The 20,687-nt window shown below is 25.5% G+C and overlaps 2 protein-coding genes across 5 annotated transcripts; both read right to left on the bottom strand.

Annotated features, from left to right (window-relative positions):
- Positions 1–1,338: 1,338 nt before the first annotated feature.
- On the bottom strand, positions 1,339–5,198 carry LOC114128603 (28S ribosomal protein S7, mitochondrial). Its single transcript, XM_027993157.2, has 6 exons — positions 5,041–5,198; positions 3,995–4,186; positions 3,481–3,544; positions 2,436–2,606; positions 1,756–1,893; positions 1,339–1,584 (listed from the first exon to the last, which is right to left on the bottom strand). The coding sequence occupies exons 1-6, from the start codon at positions 5,088–5,090 to the stop codon at positions 1,504–1,506; spliced, it is 696 nt and encodes a 231-aa protein (XP_027848958.1). The 5' UTR covers positions 5,091–5,198; the 3' UTR covers positions 1,339–1,503.
- A 107-nt stretch (positions 5,199–5,305) lies between these two features.
- Positions 5,306–19,614, bottom strand: LOC126552196 (sodium-dependent proline transporter-like). Of its 4 annotated transcripts, XM_050206886.1 has the most exons (14): positions 19,344–19,614; positions 18,447–18,573; positions 16,682–16,813; positions 16,296–16,530; positions 15,617–15,755; positions 14,711–14,845; positions 14,382–14,625; positions 13,202–13,314; positions 11,876–12,007; positions 9,720–9,917; positions 9,344–9,505; positions 8,490–8,700; positions 7,775–7,959; positions 5,306–5,407 (listed from the first exon to the last, which is right to left on the bottom strand). In XM_050206886.1, exons 1-13 carry the CDS (start codon positions 19,482–19,484, stop codon positions 7,775–7,777), a joined length of 2,154 nt encoding a protein of 717 aa, XP_050062843.1. In that variant the 5' UTR covers positions 19,485–19,614; the 3' UTR covers positions 5,306–5,407. The 4 variants fall into 4 exon arrangements, with proteins under 4 accessions (XP_050062843.1, XP_050062844.1, XP_050062842.1 ...); XM_050206887.1 differs by lacking the exon at positions 5,306–5,407 and having other exon boundaries at positions 7,700–7,959; positions 14,382–14,610; XM_050206885.1 differs by lacking the exon at positions 5,306–5,407 and having other exon boundaries at positions 7,700–7,959.
- Between the last annotated feature and the right edge of the window lie 1,073 nt (positions 19,615–20,687).

Here is a 20,687-nt window from a genome sequence, read left to right on the forward strand (position 1 = left end):
AATAATAATAAACACCGCTCCCGAATAGGCATAATCATTAATCCTCGGCTGGCCGCCGACTACTAGTAGTGGGCGTGGTTAAAACGTCGCGTGCTTGCGGATCGCGAAAACACCTAACAGCGCGTTCTCTCGAACGTTGTATGCGTTTCACTTTTAGTGTGACGGCCTCTTAACAATAACACATTCCCACGCATAAAACAATTTTTAGATAAACTTAAATCATATGTTGAAAATCTTCGTTATAAAAAAAGTAGAAGTCAGCCTGAAGGTGAACTTTTACTTAAATGTCATAGGAAAATTGGGTTTTTAGGATTGATTAAATGCATCACTAATTCGATAAATTTGTTTGAGGTGGTCAAGCATTATGAGATAAGTTACTTACTTGGATATAAACTAAGTCAAGACCATTTGGAAGTATTTTTTAGTGCAATGTGGTCGCAGAGGATACAATTATAATCCAAATTCAGTTCGGTTTAGAACAGCATACAAACGTCTTCTAGTAAGACATGAAATAAACTCATCAAAATATGGAAATTTTTTAATAGCAATGAGGTGAAATATTAAATAACGTCAACAATTTGAATTATTATTTTTTTTTTTTATCACTAAGAACTTAAAACAAATGTAAATTCTACATTTATATTATTAAATATTTTGCAATTCTTGTGTTAAAATAATGTATTTTAGTCTACATGTCAATGAACTGGAGGTGACATTTTGCTTGTTGGTGAATGAAGGTGTTAACAAACTAAGCATAGGCAGTTTCTTGCATAATAATTATTTTAATAACTAATTTAATAATTATATTTAGTTTATATTTCTATCATTATTATTCATAAATATTTGTATAGTGCCAAATTAGATATGATCAGATTTATTATTATTAAGAATAATTACAAATAATATATAATATTATTATACTCGTAACATTTTTAAATATTTTTTATGTTATTTACTTTTTTAAATGACAACATATATTTTTCATTTCATATTCTGAATTAGAATATTTTTTGAAATATAAAAATAAAAAATTTGAAAGAGTAGGTTTTAAGTTTTAAGTATTTATAGTTTAGGTGAGTTAAGAGGAGTGGTACGAGGTTACCAGCAAAATATTGATCTATTTGATGGAATATTTTCTTGTCATATTATTAATACCATGTAAACATATAATTTAGTTAGAAGAAAATACTATAGCAAAAAGATCAATTTAAAAACACTCAACATCTGTGGTCAATTTGTTTCAAAGAAATATTCATGTTTTGTCCAATGTATTATTATAAAAATCTATGCACTAAAGAACTGTTGAGAACTTGGTTATGTCTCTAAAAACAACAATAATTAAAGGATAAACTTTTTTTTATATTCATAAAAAAAAGATCCATATTACAAAGTAAAAATGATAGTAAATATAAAGAACAAAATATATAACTATAAAATTTACATGTTGAAAATATTTTTTTCATAACTTATTTCTAATTAATTTCTGTATAACATGTTAAAGAATTAACTAAAACGGTAGTGGGCGTATGCTCTGTTTGCTTCACATTGTTTATGCAAATCCAGTTTCTTTTTTACAACTTTTCCCTGAAAATAAATACATCATAAGAAGTGTATTAAGGTGATAATTTCATTGAAATTCTTAATTCAATATTTTAATGTAAATTTGAATATTAATTAATGTCAAAGGTCACTGAATTATTATTTCTTGGTCACATAGTTCAAAATTCAAATTGAAAATATATTCTTACAACTTACATCATTATTGGATGCGTTGATTAATTCGGTAGCCATAAAGTCAGCAAAACTAATGGATTTGTCTTTTTCACGTCCGCATTGTACAAACCATCTCATCGCAAAAAATGTAGATTCTTTATCTGTTATTGGAACTGGAACCTTAAATAAAAACAATTGGTAACATTAAAAATGATTATAGTTTTGAAATCCAATATATCAACATTAATATAGTTTCTGGAAGTTATTTTTTATTAATAAAATTGGGTCATATTTGCACAAAAGTTCACTGTACATGTTTTTTGGCAGTTTTCACCTAGTAAATATGTCACTTTTTTAAAAATAACATTAAAAATTGTTTCTATATGGTCATTTTTTTAAATAGCATATAAATATAAATTTTAAAAAACGTGTTTAATCACACTAAATAATAATAAAATAATATTCATCAATGCATAGGGAATTAAAAACCATTTTTTCTCATTACACCAATTAGTGTCAGTGCATATTCAACGTGTTAAACGATTCAATAAAATAGAAATGTCACATTTAATACAGATAACAAAAAATAGGGGTGAACAAGTTGAATAGTATTATTCACTTTCTGGATTTATATATTATCGACTAAAATAAAATTAGATATTATATAAGACTTGGGTAACAGGAATAAATAATAACATAATTATAGTAAAAATAGATCATACCTGGTAAAAAGATCCTCCTCGTTTTACTGCAGTTAATTTCAAAAGTGGTTTACAGTTAACAATTGCTTTTTTCAGTATAACTATAGGATCTATAATTATTGAAGCTTTTTTTTCAGGATCAGTTTCTCGGTTATACTTTTCTAACTGTATCTTCTTTATTTTTTCAAAGGTCTTTAAGAAAAAAATGAACAAATATATTTTGAATTTATTAAACAAAATTAATAGTCATAATACCTACAGAAAAAAGTACAATAAGCAATTTTGATTATTTACATGCAAAGCAATGAAAATGATAGAATTGGAAAATAATTTAGTAATGATATTAATATAATTTGGTAATTTATAAATAAAGTAGTTATTATTTTATTAAAAAAAAATCTTTCCACAGTCAATTATAAAGATAAGGTAAAAATTGAACCAAATAATTAACAATATGTATGGAAAAACCCAATTAATCTATTAAGCGAAAACCACTTAAAATGAATATCAAGAGAACAATTTATCTTTAGATAATATTTTTAATAAGTTAAATTGAATAAATATGCATTAAACCCAACAAAATGACTTAAATAACGCTAAAAAATGCTCCTAAAATAAAAAATTCTCAAAATATGTAAAACAAAAGTTTCAGATTTGAAAAACATGTTATATGAAACAAATTATGAACAATGTACATGGAAAGGATTGTCTAAGATCAAGTAATAAAAGATGCACTTTGCATTATAACTCTAATTATCATCTTCAATAATATATAAATTTAGAGCTTATGATGAGTATTCTAGTAGCATCCTACACTTACAAAATACTATAAAAATTAGACTAGAAAAAGATTCTTCATTTTTAGTGTTTTTAATCTTTACTAATACAAAAAGTATTTTTTCTAACATAATTTTTAAATATTTAATACATTTGATTGGTTCTACATAAATGTCTATTCTCAATTTTATAAAATAAAAAATTTAATTGAAATGTGTATCATATATTATTAAATACCAAATATAGTTTTATTAATATAATTCATAAATAATAAACTTTTATAACATACTTTTTCCAAGACTCCTCTGGCTAATTTTTTTTGTCCTTTTAATAGCATATAGTTTATAAATTTTCTGAAAAAAATTTAAGGTTTCATTAAAAATATTGATAAATAAACATTATTGGTTTAAATATATATAACAGTTATAATAGCCTAAGTAATTGGAGAGGTAAAATAAAGTCGCTCAAAACAATATTATTTATTGATTATGAGTGTAAAATAATAATAATAATTCATGCTTACTAATGATGTAAAATTTTTAAATTAAAAAAAATATAAAATTTTTTTTATGATTTTATGGAAACAAAAAAAAATATTTTGTTGTGTAGTTATTCATTAATGATTCTACAAAAAAATTACTTTAGTTAAAATATTATGTTATTTGGCAGTGCTCAAGCACTTAAAGTATTGAAAAAAAAATACAACAGGTAATTAGATTTAAATTTTTACTACAACTTTTACTAATTTATAAAAACTGTTTCTCATTTTTTAAATATTACAAATACAATCAATTAATACTTACGCAACTATAGGATCATGGAATATAGAACAAGTTTCATTACTTCTAGCTGCTTTAAATGGTATTAGTTTGTAATTCTCAATCTCACCAGATTCATAAATTTTATCTAATTCTTGTTTTTTGTACACTGGTTCAGAAAAATGTGGTGGATATACACTATATTTAACTGCTGATAATTGTGGAAATGCTTGAAATCTTTGAAAAAAAAAAAAAATAAACAAAACTTTCATTAAAACTTACCAATAGTTTTAATTTAAATTCAAATAAAAAATTTGAATTGATTTATTAATGCTTAACCACTATACATAATACAAATTATAACAAGATTTGGTCCAGATAACATATTCAATTTTTATCCGAGTAGATTAAGTATTATATTCCTAGTGCAAGATGTCAATATATAATATCAAATGTCAGAAAAAAAAAAATATATTAAATAATACTAAACAAAAAATGTCAAATACTCAAAGTTGATAAAATATTTATGATTTGTTTATGAATGTATACATTTGTTTTATACGTCTTATAAATAATAATCAAATAATGATGTATTAGCAGTGAATCTACTAAATACACACACTATACCTAAGAATATTCTTAGGTTATATCTGTGAAAAGTCATCATATTCATTATGTAACAGAATTTTCTCCCGTTGTTCACACTAAGATGTTGAGATTCAAAGGAGAAGGTAATTAGGTGGATTTAGTTATATGATGGTATATGTCACGACAAGATTGTCAGAATGTTGCGATTGGAAAAAGAAGATTCTAGACGCATTGTCTAGTGTCAACTGCCAGTTCAGAACACGGTTGACATCTAAAAGCTGTAGGCAAACTGTACCTAACAGAGCAAATTCAATGTACCTATTGTAATACAGCTCGTGTTGACCGCAATGAACGTACCTAGCGCATAACGAGTAGATACATTTTACTCAAAGTGTCGGTGAACAAGACACGATACCCAATAATGTTATTATAATAAATTAAACCGTATCAAGGCTGGTGGATTATTTCGTACAATATAATCGAATCAGAAACAAAATACTTACCCGTGCTTAACAGTACTGCCGATCCTCAAATACCTAGCGAATAACGCCATGGTTAATATGTCACACGCCTGGAACTTTAGAGTTTTGGAGAAATTGCGAGGTATTATACACTCTGTCAGAGCCGAATGCGAAATCGCCGCTACTGATAGTGATATCGACCATCGACGTTATCACGACGATAACGCGAATAGCACATGCCGTGTGGATGTTCGGTCCGCCAGATCGAGCTGTCCTTATCCTTAAAAGTTAAAATGTTCGATGATCTACCGTCGTGGAGTCTTTCGATATGAATATTTTCTATACGGAAACGACGTAGAGATGGTAACATCTTATTTACCACTAGATGAGGCTGTAAAATTTACAATACCTATAAAGGAAAAACAACGATTGGTCTAACAACCATGCAAAAACATTTAACTATACCGTCTATACCCACCAAAAAACCAATTCACAAACTATTAGTTGTAATCACACGCAAAAAAAAAAATAAATTGATAGATAGTTGTGAAAGTCAACGTTAAAAACGTGAATATCCAGTTAACGTTAATAATGTATTGAACTATTTAAGTTCAAAGTTAATATATAGAAAAATATTGACTTGACTTATAGTTAAAAATAATAAGCCGGTCGTTCGGTTATTTCTTTATAATTACCGTATTCTATGGCCCATAGCCTGTACCTATATAAAAACCTTATATATAATAATCAATTATAAATTGGTTGGGTCACATTCATACACAGTGATCGTGCAACTTTTTAATTATTTTAAATACCAATAATTAAATATCTTGTTAAAAATAGTTTCTCTTGTTATTTGCACACTAGTTGCAGTGGCTATAAACATAGTTGTGCGCAGGACTTAGTGGTAGGTGTTGTTGAATATTATTTATTTATACATGTTTAAGAAAAGAGCATTTGCATATAGGTATTACAATAACAGCACATTTTCTCCAGTCTTGAAAATTTATTTGATTGATAAAAAAATGTAATTGATTTTATACAATACGTTAATACATAGGTATTGTGTTATGATATTAAAAAAATATATATCTACTCGAAATAAAATTTTCTAAAAGCTATAACAAAAGAAATAATAATACATTTAATGATATTAAAAATAACTGTATGATAGCAATTTATGGTAAAAAAATGTAGTCATAGGTCTTATTATACGTTTATGTCAACTTAATTAATAAATACCTACAATATATTAAGAAATTTGTATTGACTAGTTAATCAAATACAAATTAAATGCACACTGTTAAATGTTAACTGCATAGTCTTAACATAGACATTTTTGGGTTGTTTTGACAAAATATAGATCTAAAATGATGTAGTTATTATTATTGGATAATAACTATTTTATTTTCTGTAACCAATGATAGGCCTTTAATCTTTATACACAAACAAAAAATATTGCAGCCGAGTATAAAATGTAAACTTTCACACAACCTACACATCTCTGGATAGAACACTATTAGGCTATATTAATATGTTTTTAATTTCAGAACTATGAGTACGATAGACCAGGTTGTGGATCGCTTAAATACACATTTACAAACAATAATTTTTATTTAAATATTATATTTATTATTTACATTTAAAATTATTTAATACAGTGTAATTAAACAATAACAATAATTGATTAATTTATAATTTATAAATATACCTATTATATAATTGTGACGTTTCAAGTAAACCGGAAAAAGCAAGATAAGTTACTACAATGGATATTTGAATTAGGTCATTTAATAACATATACATAGTTGACTTTCAATTAACAAACTAACGTATCTAATATTGATTTATTTGTAATTAGTTAATAAAAAAAAGGTTGTACCTAGCCCATAAGCGCAAAATATGGCCCAAACGCAACCCAAAAGCGCTAAGATAAATGCCCCATATGAGCAAAAAAATTCCCTTTTTAATAACCCATAAAAGAGAATCAATTTTATTAAAATAGTTCCTAATTATTATATTAATATTTAAATAAGGATTTACAGTGATATTAAAATTTGCAATGTTGAAATTAGTTTAAAAATTAAAAATTAAAATTAAAATATTGAGTAATTTTAAATTTACTAGTTTCACGGGTGTAATTATAATATAATAGGTACCATAAAATTAAATTTAAAAATTGAAGTCCACAGTTTTAATGGATTCCAATTTGGAATTTTTTGTTTTCTATCTAAAACTTCTATGTTTATAATGAACATGACTTTAAAATTTAAAATTTGCTTCGATCGTCATCGTAGTTTGTTATAATATAATACAGACAAACGTAATAAATAACTGTCATTGAAATTTGTCGTGAAACGGGTAAAATTACTGTAGGTATATTAGGTTTTTTTTTTTTTTTTGTTCTTTTATCCCACTACCATGTTTAAAAGCGCAAATAAATGTTGTGCTTTTGGGTTATTGAAAAAAAGGTATCACTGAAAAAAAAAATGGTGTTAAAGTGCTAAGTATTCGAATAATAGTTAAGTCACAACACAACGTTAAATTCAGTATGTAGGTATAATATACTTAATCACTCCTATCGGCTAAGTTTTTGTTTATTAATTTAAAATTTTTAAGTATACCTACCTGCTAACTAGAAGGTAATAAATCAGTGGATTTTCATTTGCTTCTTTTATATTATAATAATTAGATAATCGAGAAATATTATAAAGTTATATTAAATATGAAATATTTTACTTAAATTATTTGAACAATTATATTTAATAATAGACACCTAGTCAGTTTGAGTATATTTTTCCATTAGTCCTATTTCAACTAAATGTTCCGTGCATCTCGTGTTGTTCCAAGCAAGTACTTGGGTTTCATTATGTCTCCTTTCAATCTCAAACGGTGTATTAGTGGTCTTCAATATTTCCAAATAAAATTGTTGTAATAAATGATTTGATATTCCAATATGTTCTGATAAAATAATAATACACACACATATAATTAATATAAATAAAACATAATATAGGTATTTGTTTTTTTTTTATGTATAAAGTAAAATTTTTTGAAAATAATACAATGTTAAATTTGTACAAACGAATCTTATTATTTATACGTACCTATTAGGTATTATATTATTATAGCAGTATGTAATATACATACTATGTACACACACACACACACACACATATATATTTATATTTAATTCATATGTCAAAAAATAGAAAAAATTATTAATATTTTGTTCGATTGATAGAAAAATATGTTTGAATAACATTTTTTCAATAATAAATATAAGTACAGATATGTACTTTTCTATAATACCTGAGTTGGTATATGTTATTAATTGTTAGATTATAATATAATGCAAGTTTTTAATTGAAATAACATAATTTGGCCTATAATCTTTTTGCGTTTGTTTAGAAACATAAATTAAAATTAAAAGTCTGAAATTTAGTTCCATTATATAGTACTTTTTTCTTATTATTATAGTCATTTATTACCTAACTGTTGATTATTTGTTTCATTTGTTTGTGTTGCTTTGTCTATTTTTGTGCATATTTTAGGTTTTCCAATCCCAAATATTAACTGGTTAGAATCGTCATAAATCATTTTTTCTTCTTCAAATTGCATTGAGTTCAGTTCATTATTAATCAATAAATCATTTAGGTCAGGTACCCATCGATCAGTAGGTTCGAATGATCCAAAAAAATTCTGTTTAACGAAAATATAAAATCTTTTTGTACTTAGATAGTTAAAAATAATGAACCAATGGGTTATAAAAATATTCAGTTTACCCTTTTTAAGACTTTATTAATACTTTGAAAATTACCATAAGGTTTGGCTAAAGGTTAGTTTCGGGTTTTTATAGTTAAAATTGTTAAAATTCTAAGTTTATCAAATTGTTATCGTAAAATCTCTATGAAAAAGTGCTTTTATACTCTTTAGATTTTTGAGTTTCAATAAGAACTACACTTGATGAATATTGTATTAATATAGTTATTAGGCCTTACCAATAAAAACTTATCATTTTATACATAATATGAACTTACAAATTTTTTTTTGTAATTTTGACGGATTTTAGAAAATATAATAGAGCATAACATATATTTTTTGTTGAAACGTATGCTATTAGAATTTAAATTGCTTATATTTGACTGTTGTATGACTGCATAATATAAATAGACTGATTTTAATTGCAGGGGCGTGGGATTTTTGGGATAATACATTATGTATAACATTAATGTCCTTTTAATAATATATATATATATTATATATGATAAATATATATCAATACTTATTACCTACTGTTTAATGTATATATATTTTTTTTAAATTTAGAATGATAATTGTTTACTTTTTTTCTTGCGAATTTGACAATTGTGTAAATAGCCGTGAACATCATTATCATTAACGTTAACATTGCTGCTATCCATGCTATTATGTACATCGTTAGTGGATAACTTACATTCTGAAAACTCGGCGAAATCCAAGAGAAACTACATGCAAGCATAATGTTCTTTGCAACATATTAAATCAAAAACAAAAATAAAACGTTTGAAATTGTTTCAACTTGTATGTATCTCCTAGTTATAATAATATCAAAATGTTATATAATGCATAATGTATGCAACACAATAATAATTATTAATAGACGTTAAATGGAAAAAAAATGTAGGCGTTGATATTAAAATCGTAATATTATTTTACAATAGTCTTTACTCTTGTCTTACGATCGTAAACACCGGACCACCGATGAACAGTAACTTCAGTAGGATAGAAGGTGGCTTATTCGACATGAACGCCAGATCGACGCAAAATTCGCTTACACCATAAATGCCAAATATCAATATAACTTCAAAAGTTGTGATCATGAGTATTCCCATGGCAGATCCTATATCATCCAATATTGATATAATCATTTCACCTCCCTACAATAAATGTATATGCAAAAAATAAATAAATGGAAATACAATAAATAAGTGAACTCAACAACAACGACAATAACAATAATAATCGCTCAGTGTAGGCCAATAATGCACAATAAAAGTACAAGAATAGTAGATTGATAATATACGTTATAATAATTTTATGTTTATTAATTATTGATATATTTTATGATATTATAAATATTGAATACATAAAAACGTATCGTTATTGTAAACAATCAATACAAATTATTGAAAAATATCGTGCAGTATAAATTTAAGCTATATAGATTGATTCGCACTAAGTATAATTACCTACCTACCTCTTATTATTTATTAATAATTAATTTAATTTAATTCTAATTTTTGGAATTTCAAATAACCTTAAATAGGTACTATATTTTAAAACGACTGAGATTTTTTTTTAACTACTTAAGGAGCGTCCTGTAGCGATACAAACTTCTATTTTTAAAACTATGATTATACTTTATTCTTATACATTGTTAAATACATTATTTTATTTGAACATTTTTATGTATTCAAATCAAAGTCAGAATAACTAGTAAAAATACTAGTTTAAAATGTATTTAACTTTGTGAATTATGAATGATAATATAATATAGGTTTGAAAGATTTAGGGGATATGATGATTTTTTTGTAATTAATACTTACATTTTTTATTTTGTTAAACTAACTAAATTTATTCGTATAATAAATGTTGAATTAAATATTATATCAATTTTATAGTTTCGTAAAACTATTTTTAAGCAGTGTCGGCGCTAGGGGCCCGTATTCATTTATTTGTTTTTCATAATTGTAAGCATATTTACAAATAAATAATTTGATTTTTGGCACGTACTTTAAGTATATTTTTTTTACAAATCAGTAATGCAGGTAAAAAAAAAAATAGTTTGTTAATTATTTGTATAAATGTACCTAATATATTCTACCATATTGAAAACATACAGGGAAAAATGAAATTGATATTGTGTTTGAAATACTATTGTGCTTATAATACATTACAAAATATACTTATATAAATACAATGCGTCGACTCCAGTCAATAATAGCAACTGGTAACGATACATTCGGTATTATGATGACATTATAAACGCCTAAGTACTGAAGCAAACTCTAGAAAAATCAAGAAATTATCCTGCTGACAAGTACACATTTTATACATAATATGATTAAAAACAAAATATCTGTTATATAATAATTTAATTTAGACACACTGACACATGACATGTATATATAAAGTTTATAATAATTTACCATCTAGTTTCAAAATCATCAAGGACCCTACCAAAAACATGCTCAGGCCCCCAAAATACGTAGCACCGTCACTGATTTTAAGAATTTTTATTTTACATAGGTTACATAGCTAACTGCTCGATCGTAATGTTCGTAGGTATTAACATTTCCAAAATAATCATAACAGTTAAAATTTATGGTTCTCTATAGAAAAGTTTGTACAGGAGTACAGGATATACTTTAAAATATAGTGTAAGTACCTAACAAAAACATATATAATTCACTAATATGTTAGTTATTATTTAGTATTAAAATATGCGTTTTTTTATTTAAGCTTTGTATTACAATTAGTTTCGATGATTATTAATAAAATAATAACAATATAAGAGTTGCTTATAAGAAGAAAGATGTAAGATTAAATTAAAAAGCATGTTAGGTTAAAGAAAGATTTTTTTTTGTATAATTATATGGTCTTTTATAACTACATATTATTATTCAATTCCAAGCAAAGTGTAAGCTACCTTTTTATCTACTAGGTTATAAACGATGTATTCTTTATATATTAAGTAATCCTTTTATGCATATATTTATTATAAATGCATTATGGAGTAATAGTATTTTTCTGGGGAACCTGGTGATATTTGAATTGTCCTCATAATATTTTTATATGATATATTAAACTGTATAATAAGTAATAAAACACTTACATTAGTCACTGTTACTAACGATAGTATGAACATCGCGCCACACAATATACAAGCGCGTCTGTGAGGTTGTTCATGGCTGTGGTTTGGGAAATAAACGTTCCATAAATAAATCACAGGATTCAAGAAGGATAGCTAAGAGAAAACATGAAAACAGTCAGTTAGGTTAAAATTACATACGTAATTTTAAATAGGCAGGCAGGTGTACGTTGTTGAGTATTTTAAAAAGATTAAATTCGTTTGTTGAATGTAAAACTAACAAATATTAGGCAACATTGTTAAACTTTATCCAATTTATTTATTGATTAGGTAATTATAGTTAATGCTATAAGATTGACCATAGTTACATTAATATAGCTTTTATACATGAGCAGTGAGCACTATTTTTTTTCATAGTTAAATTTTACAAATATTTCAAATTCAATAGATTTTATAATTTTTCAATTTACACTATAGAATACACTAAGAATTAATTTTTATTGTACTAACAATAATACATTTAGTTGAAAGTGTGATATATTTAGTATTTTTAATTAATGAAAGCCTCAAATATATACTGTATATATTTTAAATTGTAATTTAGCATTATATATTATATGTATACTAATAATTCATACTTCTAGGAAATATCAAATAATGTCTGTATAATATTTCTATAAATTATGAATGATTATTATTATCTTTTATCATCTATTATTATTATTATTATTATTATTATTTAATATGGAGTTGTGGAGAATGATTTTATAAAGGTGTTATCTTAAAGTTTAACAATCATGAAATCATAATGGTACAAGTTATATATTTTGGGTAATTATTATAGGTAACTATAATACTTAAGTATTATAATAATAGTAATAATAGTTTTGCAAATGTTACAATGTTTGCTATGTATACTGTATAGTATACTAAATTTAAGATGTAACATAAATTAATTACAAAAGCTTAAAAAAACAATAAATTTTTTGTTGAATGTATTTGTAATTTATTAAAACAAGTTTTATAGTACATGAAACAAAAATATAAAAATTTAATGACGTGAGATTTTAAAAGTCTATAAAAGTTAACAAAGAATATCAGGGTCCAGGTTTGTTAAAAGCGTAATATTGTGCAGATATAGTTATTATTATCAGGTTAAATTTAGGTAAAAGATTATATTTTTATTTATATATGTTTGTGTAGGTACTTCTTTTTAAGTACCTATACGATATATTTTAATAATTATAGTCGATATGTTTTGTATACATCATTGACGTTAATAAATATTCTGTTGAATTGTGTATTATTATAGCGTTGTAATGAGTTTGATAGTATGCTGCACCAACTAACCTGTGTAAGTATGCAGATGACAAACAAAGTAAAAAACGATATGAAACTCATCAATCTCGGTAAGGGTAGATCGGCGAGGACACGTGAGATACAGACAAAAAACATACCAGGACCTGTAGAATATAATAATAATCACGTAGTTAATATGCATTTTATAACATTGTATGCCAGTGGCTAAAAAACGAAAAATTGTAAGTCACAATCACAACATTTTACAGGAAAATAGCTGTTTTTAATTCTTAACGATTTTTGTTTTCGTTATAGTTCAGTTGATTTGATTATAAATCATAGATTTTTATGGACATAGGTATTAAAAATTATTGTAACCTGTTGTTTAATATTTTATTATTATTAATTTGAGAATACTTTATACTGATAATATCTTATAAATGTAAAATTATAATTATTAACAAAAATGTATGTAGAGTATTTTATTTTGTTTTTAGCCTAATAGATATACTATTCAATGTATACATTTAAAATGTTATTGTAAAATATATATTATATCAATAATCTAAAACCTTTAATGGTTTTTACTCATTATTATTTTTTCTTTAATATTGTAAAACAAATACATGCACTAGAAAAGGGGTGGCAAATTATTTAATTATTTGAACGCAACGTGCCAAATTCCTTTTTTTTTGCTCGCGATGAAACGTCCTTTGCCACTATATAATAGGTATATATATATATATATAATAAAAATGATTTAATTTGTTGTGTACCCTCAAAATATTTTCGCGTGCCACACCTCGGACACGCATGACATGGATTTGCCATCCCCCTGCTCTAGAATATGTACTAAACTCTTTATCACCAATGCTTATAAATAACAATTATTATTGTAATGTCAATAAAAATCATTTAGATTTAAGTAAATTGACAGGTCAGAATTACATTAAATAATAGTAATTACAAACTGAGATTATATTTGTGGACTAAAGTATCTACGTGTCTTTGTTATCTATATTTAAACACAGACAAAGATCCAATTTTTTCGCTCTTAATTGGCGTAATACTATTTTACATAATATATCTGTCCATAATAATTATGAAATCGTAAAATAATTTTAAAAATAACAATAAACGACAATTGTTGGTTTCTTAGCCATCGGTAAGTATATTTATATATAGGTGGTTATAACTTAGGTATTGATGTATAACTACCGAGCGGGCTCACCGGATTTAAACACCATACTGAACTGGATGTGATATTTACAAGCTACGATATTTGCCGTACCGAATACGACTATAGTAGCGGTCACGGCACAAATAGTGTCCAGCAAAGTTACCAAAAGCACTCCACCTAATATGTTGTTGTGAAAACTGCGGTTCGCTCCGTAAATGATCAAGTGGCCTGTGCCGACATCCAAAGAGTACAGCACTTGTTCCGCGGCCCTCCGCCACGACTGAAATATAAACGCCTAAAGTGTGAATACAGCATGGAACTTAAATACGATGATGTGCATACTGTGAGACAGATTGCGCACAATAATTTGGGTTAAGTACCTGAAGGTCTAGAAAGTCGATTGTACTCGTGTCAAACAGTAGATTAAAACCACCCCATGCATCGTTGTCGGTCATTATGGCGGACGACACGAACGCTAGCAAAGCAAACGGCGCGATCGAACCGAAAATCTTCACCTATAAAACGAAATGTGTATTTCGAGTGGTGTTATTTTTCAATAACTATGAATTTTACAATATATATATATTATGTATAATTATTAACGTTCAAGTTTATGGTGACCACGCATATAATGAAATTGTAAATGCTTATCATATAGGTTAGGGTAAAACAATAGAAAATTACAGGAGCAAATAAATATTTGTGTACAGAAAAGATGTATTTTACTTTTTGTAATTTTCGAGAAATTTCTTCGTTCAATTACGAATCAGTAAAAAAACATGAAATCGGCAGCCGATAATACGGACATAGGAATATTCTAGTTTTATTTTATCATTATTATTATTATAAATATGATAAACACTTAAATGCTAGGTTTGATTAAAATATGTGTTAGATATTTTAATATTTGGAGAAGAATGGGACATAATTGTAGTCCAAAATTATGTTTGGAGGAAAATTGAATCTAAACTATTACTGTGGAAGACAACAAAATTATTTTTAGAGGAAAGTAAATTCACTAATAGAATTTATAGTAATCTTAAATAGTTTTCTGCTTACAATTTTAAAATATTAAAATCTATACTGAAACTTTATTGTATTCGCAATTTTATGTTAGGAATACTTTTAAAATGTATGATGCTATGATAGGTATTAAAATATGAAAGTAAAAAATATCTCAAAGGTAAAGTCTTATGTGATATTGATTTTATATAGGTAATTTCAACATGATGAAACCACGATAAATTTTGAACTATTAAATTATAATTATACGTAGGTTTGCATACGTATTGCATCGATTTATTGGATGCAGTAAGTAATAGGTAGTTGATGGCCCATGAAATTGCAAGACAAGTCAATAATGGTTCGTTGAATTTACCGACTCCACCGTAGAGAAAGCCTCCGTCCATCTCTACAATTTTATACCTAATAAAAATAATGCAGTGTAGTACAAAGATATTTTTACTATATTACGTATAAGATGAATTTTTATAAAGATAAAAAAAACTCAATAAAAAAACTGATGTCTTTTTAATACAAGCCGATGAAAATTGAAATCGACTCAACATCGGGAATCGGGATATACTTAATTATTTCACATTAATTATTTATTTTGTAATCCTGAACAAATATTAATAATTAAATATAAAACAATAATGGAAAAAATTAAAACTGTTAGGTATTAACTATTGGATTTTTAATTATTAAAATTTAAATATATTATGTTTGAATAATTTAAAATTACCTACTTATCATTTAGCAAATTTCATTTATATAGTTTTAGTTGTGGATAAATAATTACTTGAAAATAATTGGTCAAAATAAATAATTATTGCTATTTTAAAAGAAGAATTACAAATTAAAGTTATATAACACTATATTATAACGTACGAGTATTTGTATATATAGGGGCTTAAAAATTTGAAAGTTACTTAAGTTACACAAGTTACATAGTATTCGACTCACTGATAGAAATTCTCGGCGGGCACTTGCAAATCGAGACCAACCGACTTGTGCCCGCATTTTTCCAGGTACCTGTCATTGGTTATGCACAATGAGTCGTTCATGGACGAACACTGCTCCCATGGCAGATAATCGAATCTCAGCAACGACCAAAACATGTAATAGAGACATCTAGATTGTATGGGGCTATAACAGATAACGTTTAAAAAACAGATGTAACCCATGGCCACCGCTACGCCTGGATAAAACGGACAGAAACGTGAACACGATGAGGTGGAAACAGCATATTGTTGCGAAGAAATAGAGATAAAACATAAAAAAAAACAAAAACAAAAACAATCGAGAAGAAAGAAAAATTGGAAAAAGTCCGACTGCCGGACTTTCCGCACCTTTTCCGATGGGCACCATGTCGCCAATCACCGTCGGACCTCTGCCCGAATACTGACCAACGGCGATTTCCATGAAACACCACGGAACACCGATCAGCAAGACCAGTATCAAGAATTTGATCAAAAATGAGCCTGAGGAAATTCCAATACAATGTTAAGTATACTAAAAATAATAATATTTGCTAACCGGTGAAGCGCAGAAACTCAGATTATACGTTTATATTATGTAACAGTGCAAATGTATTCAAGGTGTCCACCTTATTTTTCATTTATTTCATAATTTTATTCAAATACTGAATTTTATTTTTGAAATTATTCAATAATATGCTTAAAGACCATATTTTTTTAATATTATATAAAATAAGTGTCCGGTGGCTATATAAACCCCTAGTGGATATATTTTTTGAACATTTTGATGTACTTAATTCAAAGTTTGAACGAATTATTTTTCAGTTATTAAAATGTTTTAAATACTAAGGATAATAGTCTTAAAAGTGGTTTTTAAAAATATAAAATATAGTCGTAATATTAAATTTAGTGTTTATATGAAAAAAATATATGTGAAAAAAATAACGAATACAGATAATAATTCTAAATTATTTTATTTAGGGCTAGGATTTATACGCAATATAAATTGTAAAATATATATTTGGTTTATTAAAAATATGCAAAAATGTTCAATTAATATTATATACATAAAATATATGAAATAAACACTAAAAAAAATTAACGTTTTATTAATAATAAACTAATTTACTTAAGTATTGAACTAAATAATTACATGATATTTTAAATTTAATAACTGAATGATCTTAATTCGTTCTTATATTTATAGTCGAAATATGCAACAATATACATTTTATCCAAAATATGTGAAAATGTGAAAAATAAAAACACTAATATTTATATCATCATGAAGTGATTCGTGGAAATAACTGACAAAAGTAATAATCATAAGTTGAAAAAAACACGCTACTGAATTTCAAACCATATCAATAATCATATTATAATATATTGTTTATACAATTTTTTTCGGTTAACAAAGACACTCTATTAATTAATATGAAATAAAATTCTACTCGTATGACTAGGTATATGAATAATTATTTTTTTTTTTTAAATATTTGCGAGAGCTATGTGATTATTTCTTGTGGAATATTCCTAGTGGCATATCTATCACTAATCATTGACCTATGATAATACACGAAGTTAAGAAACTTAAAATTACGCACTCGAGTTTTAATTTTGATACTTCAACATTTTTAAAAAAATTACCACTAAATAATTTACAGTAGAAAAGGGAGGGTTTTACATTTCAAAAACATAAATTTGTATCTCCACAAGACATTATTTGAGAAGCATGAAAAATTCTTATTTTTAGTCTCAAATAATATTCAATCCAATTTAGCTAACAAATGCAATTATATCGAACAATCCTCTAAAAACAATATTGTTATTAGGTATTTGAATTTAATTTTGTATTATCAAATCAATATTATATTGTTTTATTATAATACACATTACACATGTGTAAAAGTGACAAATAAGGGGTTTTTGAAAATTGTATGTTCGGTATTGACAAATAATGTAAATTTTAAAAGCTTGAAAAAAAATTTAAAAATTTCAATTTTATATAATTTTATATAATTTAAGTATTTATCAATTTTTAATTAAGTAGTTTTAATTAAAGATATTATAGGCATTTAGCCTGATCCTTCATCCCTTACACGTATAAACTGAACTCGTAAAATGATGAATATCTTACATCCATTGTATGAATATGCTAAGTATGGGAATCTTGTTAAGTTGGCTAGACTTCCAGTCAAACTGAAGCAGTAAAGTAAATAGTCCATATAGCCGTCAAAACTGCTACGTTGTTTCTCTTCTGGTAGCTGAGGAAGTAAATCGAATTTAATCTATGTCATGGAAAATATTTGCATGGTTTTATTATACATATTACGTACTATTACATCATATTTTTAAAAACAAAATATTCTATAAACATTGTCATTTTTTAATATTTAAATAAATTCTTCGAAAATAATTATACGAGTACATGTATTAAGCGAATTAGGTATTGTTGGTTATGGTCCAACTATATGTAAAAATATCATTAAGAAATACAATTTTCCTTCTTATACTTTTTTTATAATAAATTTCTATTGATGTTATATTTCCTTAAGTAATAAGTAATAACCATTTGGCGTGTATAATATAGTAGGCCTTAGTTATTATTGAATGTATAGTGTTATCGTTGATTGAAATTGTTTGAGACTAGACACTAAACATAGAAAAAAAAAATCACAATCCAGTAGATGGATAGAAACTGATATAAGCAAACACATTATTTTATCAAAATTGTTTCAAAAGATTAAAGTTGTATCTAAGCTAATTAATTTTCAATGTTATTGGTGAATGGTGATTATATAGTGTTTGGATAAAAAGCGCACGTCGAACATATTGGTTTGGTACATGGGGTTAATAAAAAGTTACTCTGATCAACATGGAAATATGGGAATAATAATTAAGTTACAAAAAACTTTATTAACTTTATCTTATGGTGTATATCAAAGGTGATCTTTACGAGTATATACTTTCAACTAAAGAATAGTTATAGTTTATTTTGGTTTGAATTAATTAATATAATATAACTTATACTCACCGGTCGTGATTTTGAATTTTCATAGAGCTTAAACTTTACAAATCCTCCGGTATCGTAATCAATAACGTAATTTTGTAATTGTAGTATTTTAAATCTAGGATGTTTATTTTGTAGTACACCGCTTTCATAATTAGTATTCATTATTATATTCTAAATAGTAGAAATTCAAAATGATTTAGAGAATAAAACGACAAATCGTTCGAAAAATAGTTATTAAAGTATACTAATGTTTACGTGCGTTCGTTGTCAAAATATAAGAATACCATTCATTTAAAGGAGTTGTTTCCAAGGAAAACAGCTAAACCATATGTTAGAGAAAAGTATTTTAATAATAATAAAAAAACTTTAATGATTATTCAATAATAAAAATGCCATTGTTAAAATAAACAAATAGATACATGCATATGCAATATTTTTAAAGTTATAAATTACAAACTATTTATTATTATGAAAATACATAGTTTTTTAAATTAAAAGTTATTTTCATATTTAAAAAATAGAAAAACAAATTTTGTTCAATATAAACACCGCTATTTTGAAGTATAAACATTAATAATAGAACTAGGTATTAAATATTAATACTTGGAGAGTAGAGGATAAATTTTAAAAATGATAACAACTAAACAAAGTAAAATTAAAAATATTTACACGCTTTTAAAGGTAAATTATACAAATGATAGACTTAATTTGAAAATCATACTCATAGAATGTTCAAATAAATAACCTCAATTTTAAGTTTTTTTTGGAAAAATGTCGTGTGATAAAAAATGTATAATACATTTTATAAAATGTATTTTCAATTATATAAATTTAGCCACTAAAAAAATAACTACCGATAACTATCTATGAGAAATTAAATGTTCAAATAACTTATTACACTTTATATTGCAAAGATTATACTTTGCTATAATATAATATAGTATTGTTTATTTCAACTGTTATTTTGTACGATAGTCGTATGAAATAATTTGAGTATTATTTCTGTTTTAGAGTTCATTCATTAAGTCCATGCGTAAGTGTATTAACTGTAAAGCAATGACTAATAATAGATACAAGACGCATAATAGTTATGTAAAACCAATGGATTCATCGTTCACGGACTAATATACAACACGTCTCATTTTGTAACTTAAATATTTATTAAACCAAAAAATGCCATAAAACATATATTGAAACACTACAATTTTGGACACAAGAGAAAAAGTTTATAACATTAAGACACGATCAAATAAAACAGTAGTATATATAGTTTATGAACCAATAGAATTAAACTCTAAAAGTTTACAAATAAATGCTTAAATTCAAGTTTTTAATGCTATAGTAAAACAATAATAGGTACCTATA

The sequence above is a fragment of the Aphis gossypii genome, chromosome X (assembly GCF_020184175.1).
Source record: "Aphis gossypii isolate Hap1 chromosome X, ASM2018417v2, whole genome shotgun sequence".
In the NCBI taxonomy this organism is placed as follows: domain Eukaryota; kingdom Metazoa; phylum Arthropoda; class Insecta; order Hemiptera; family Aphididae; genus Aphis; species Aphis gossypii.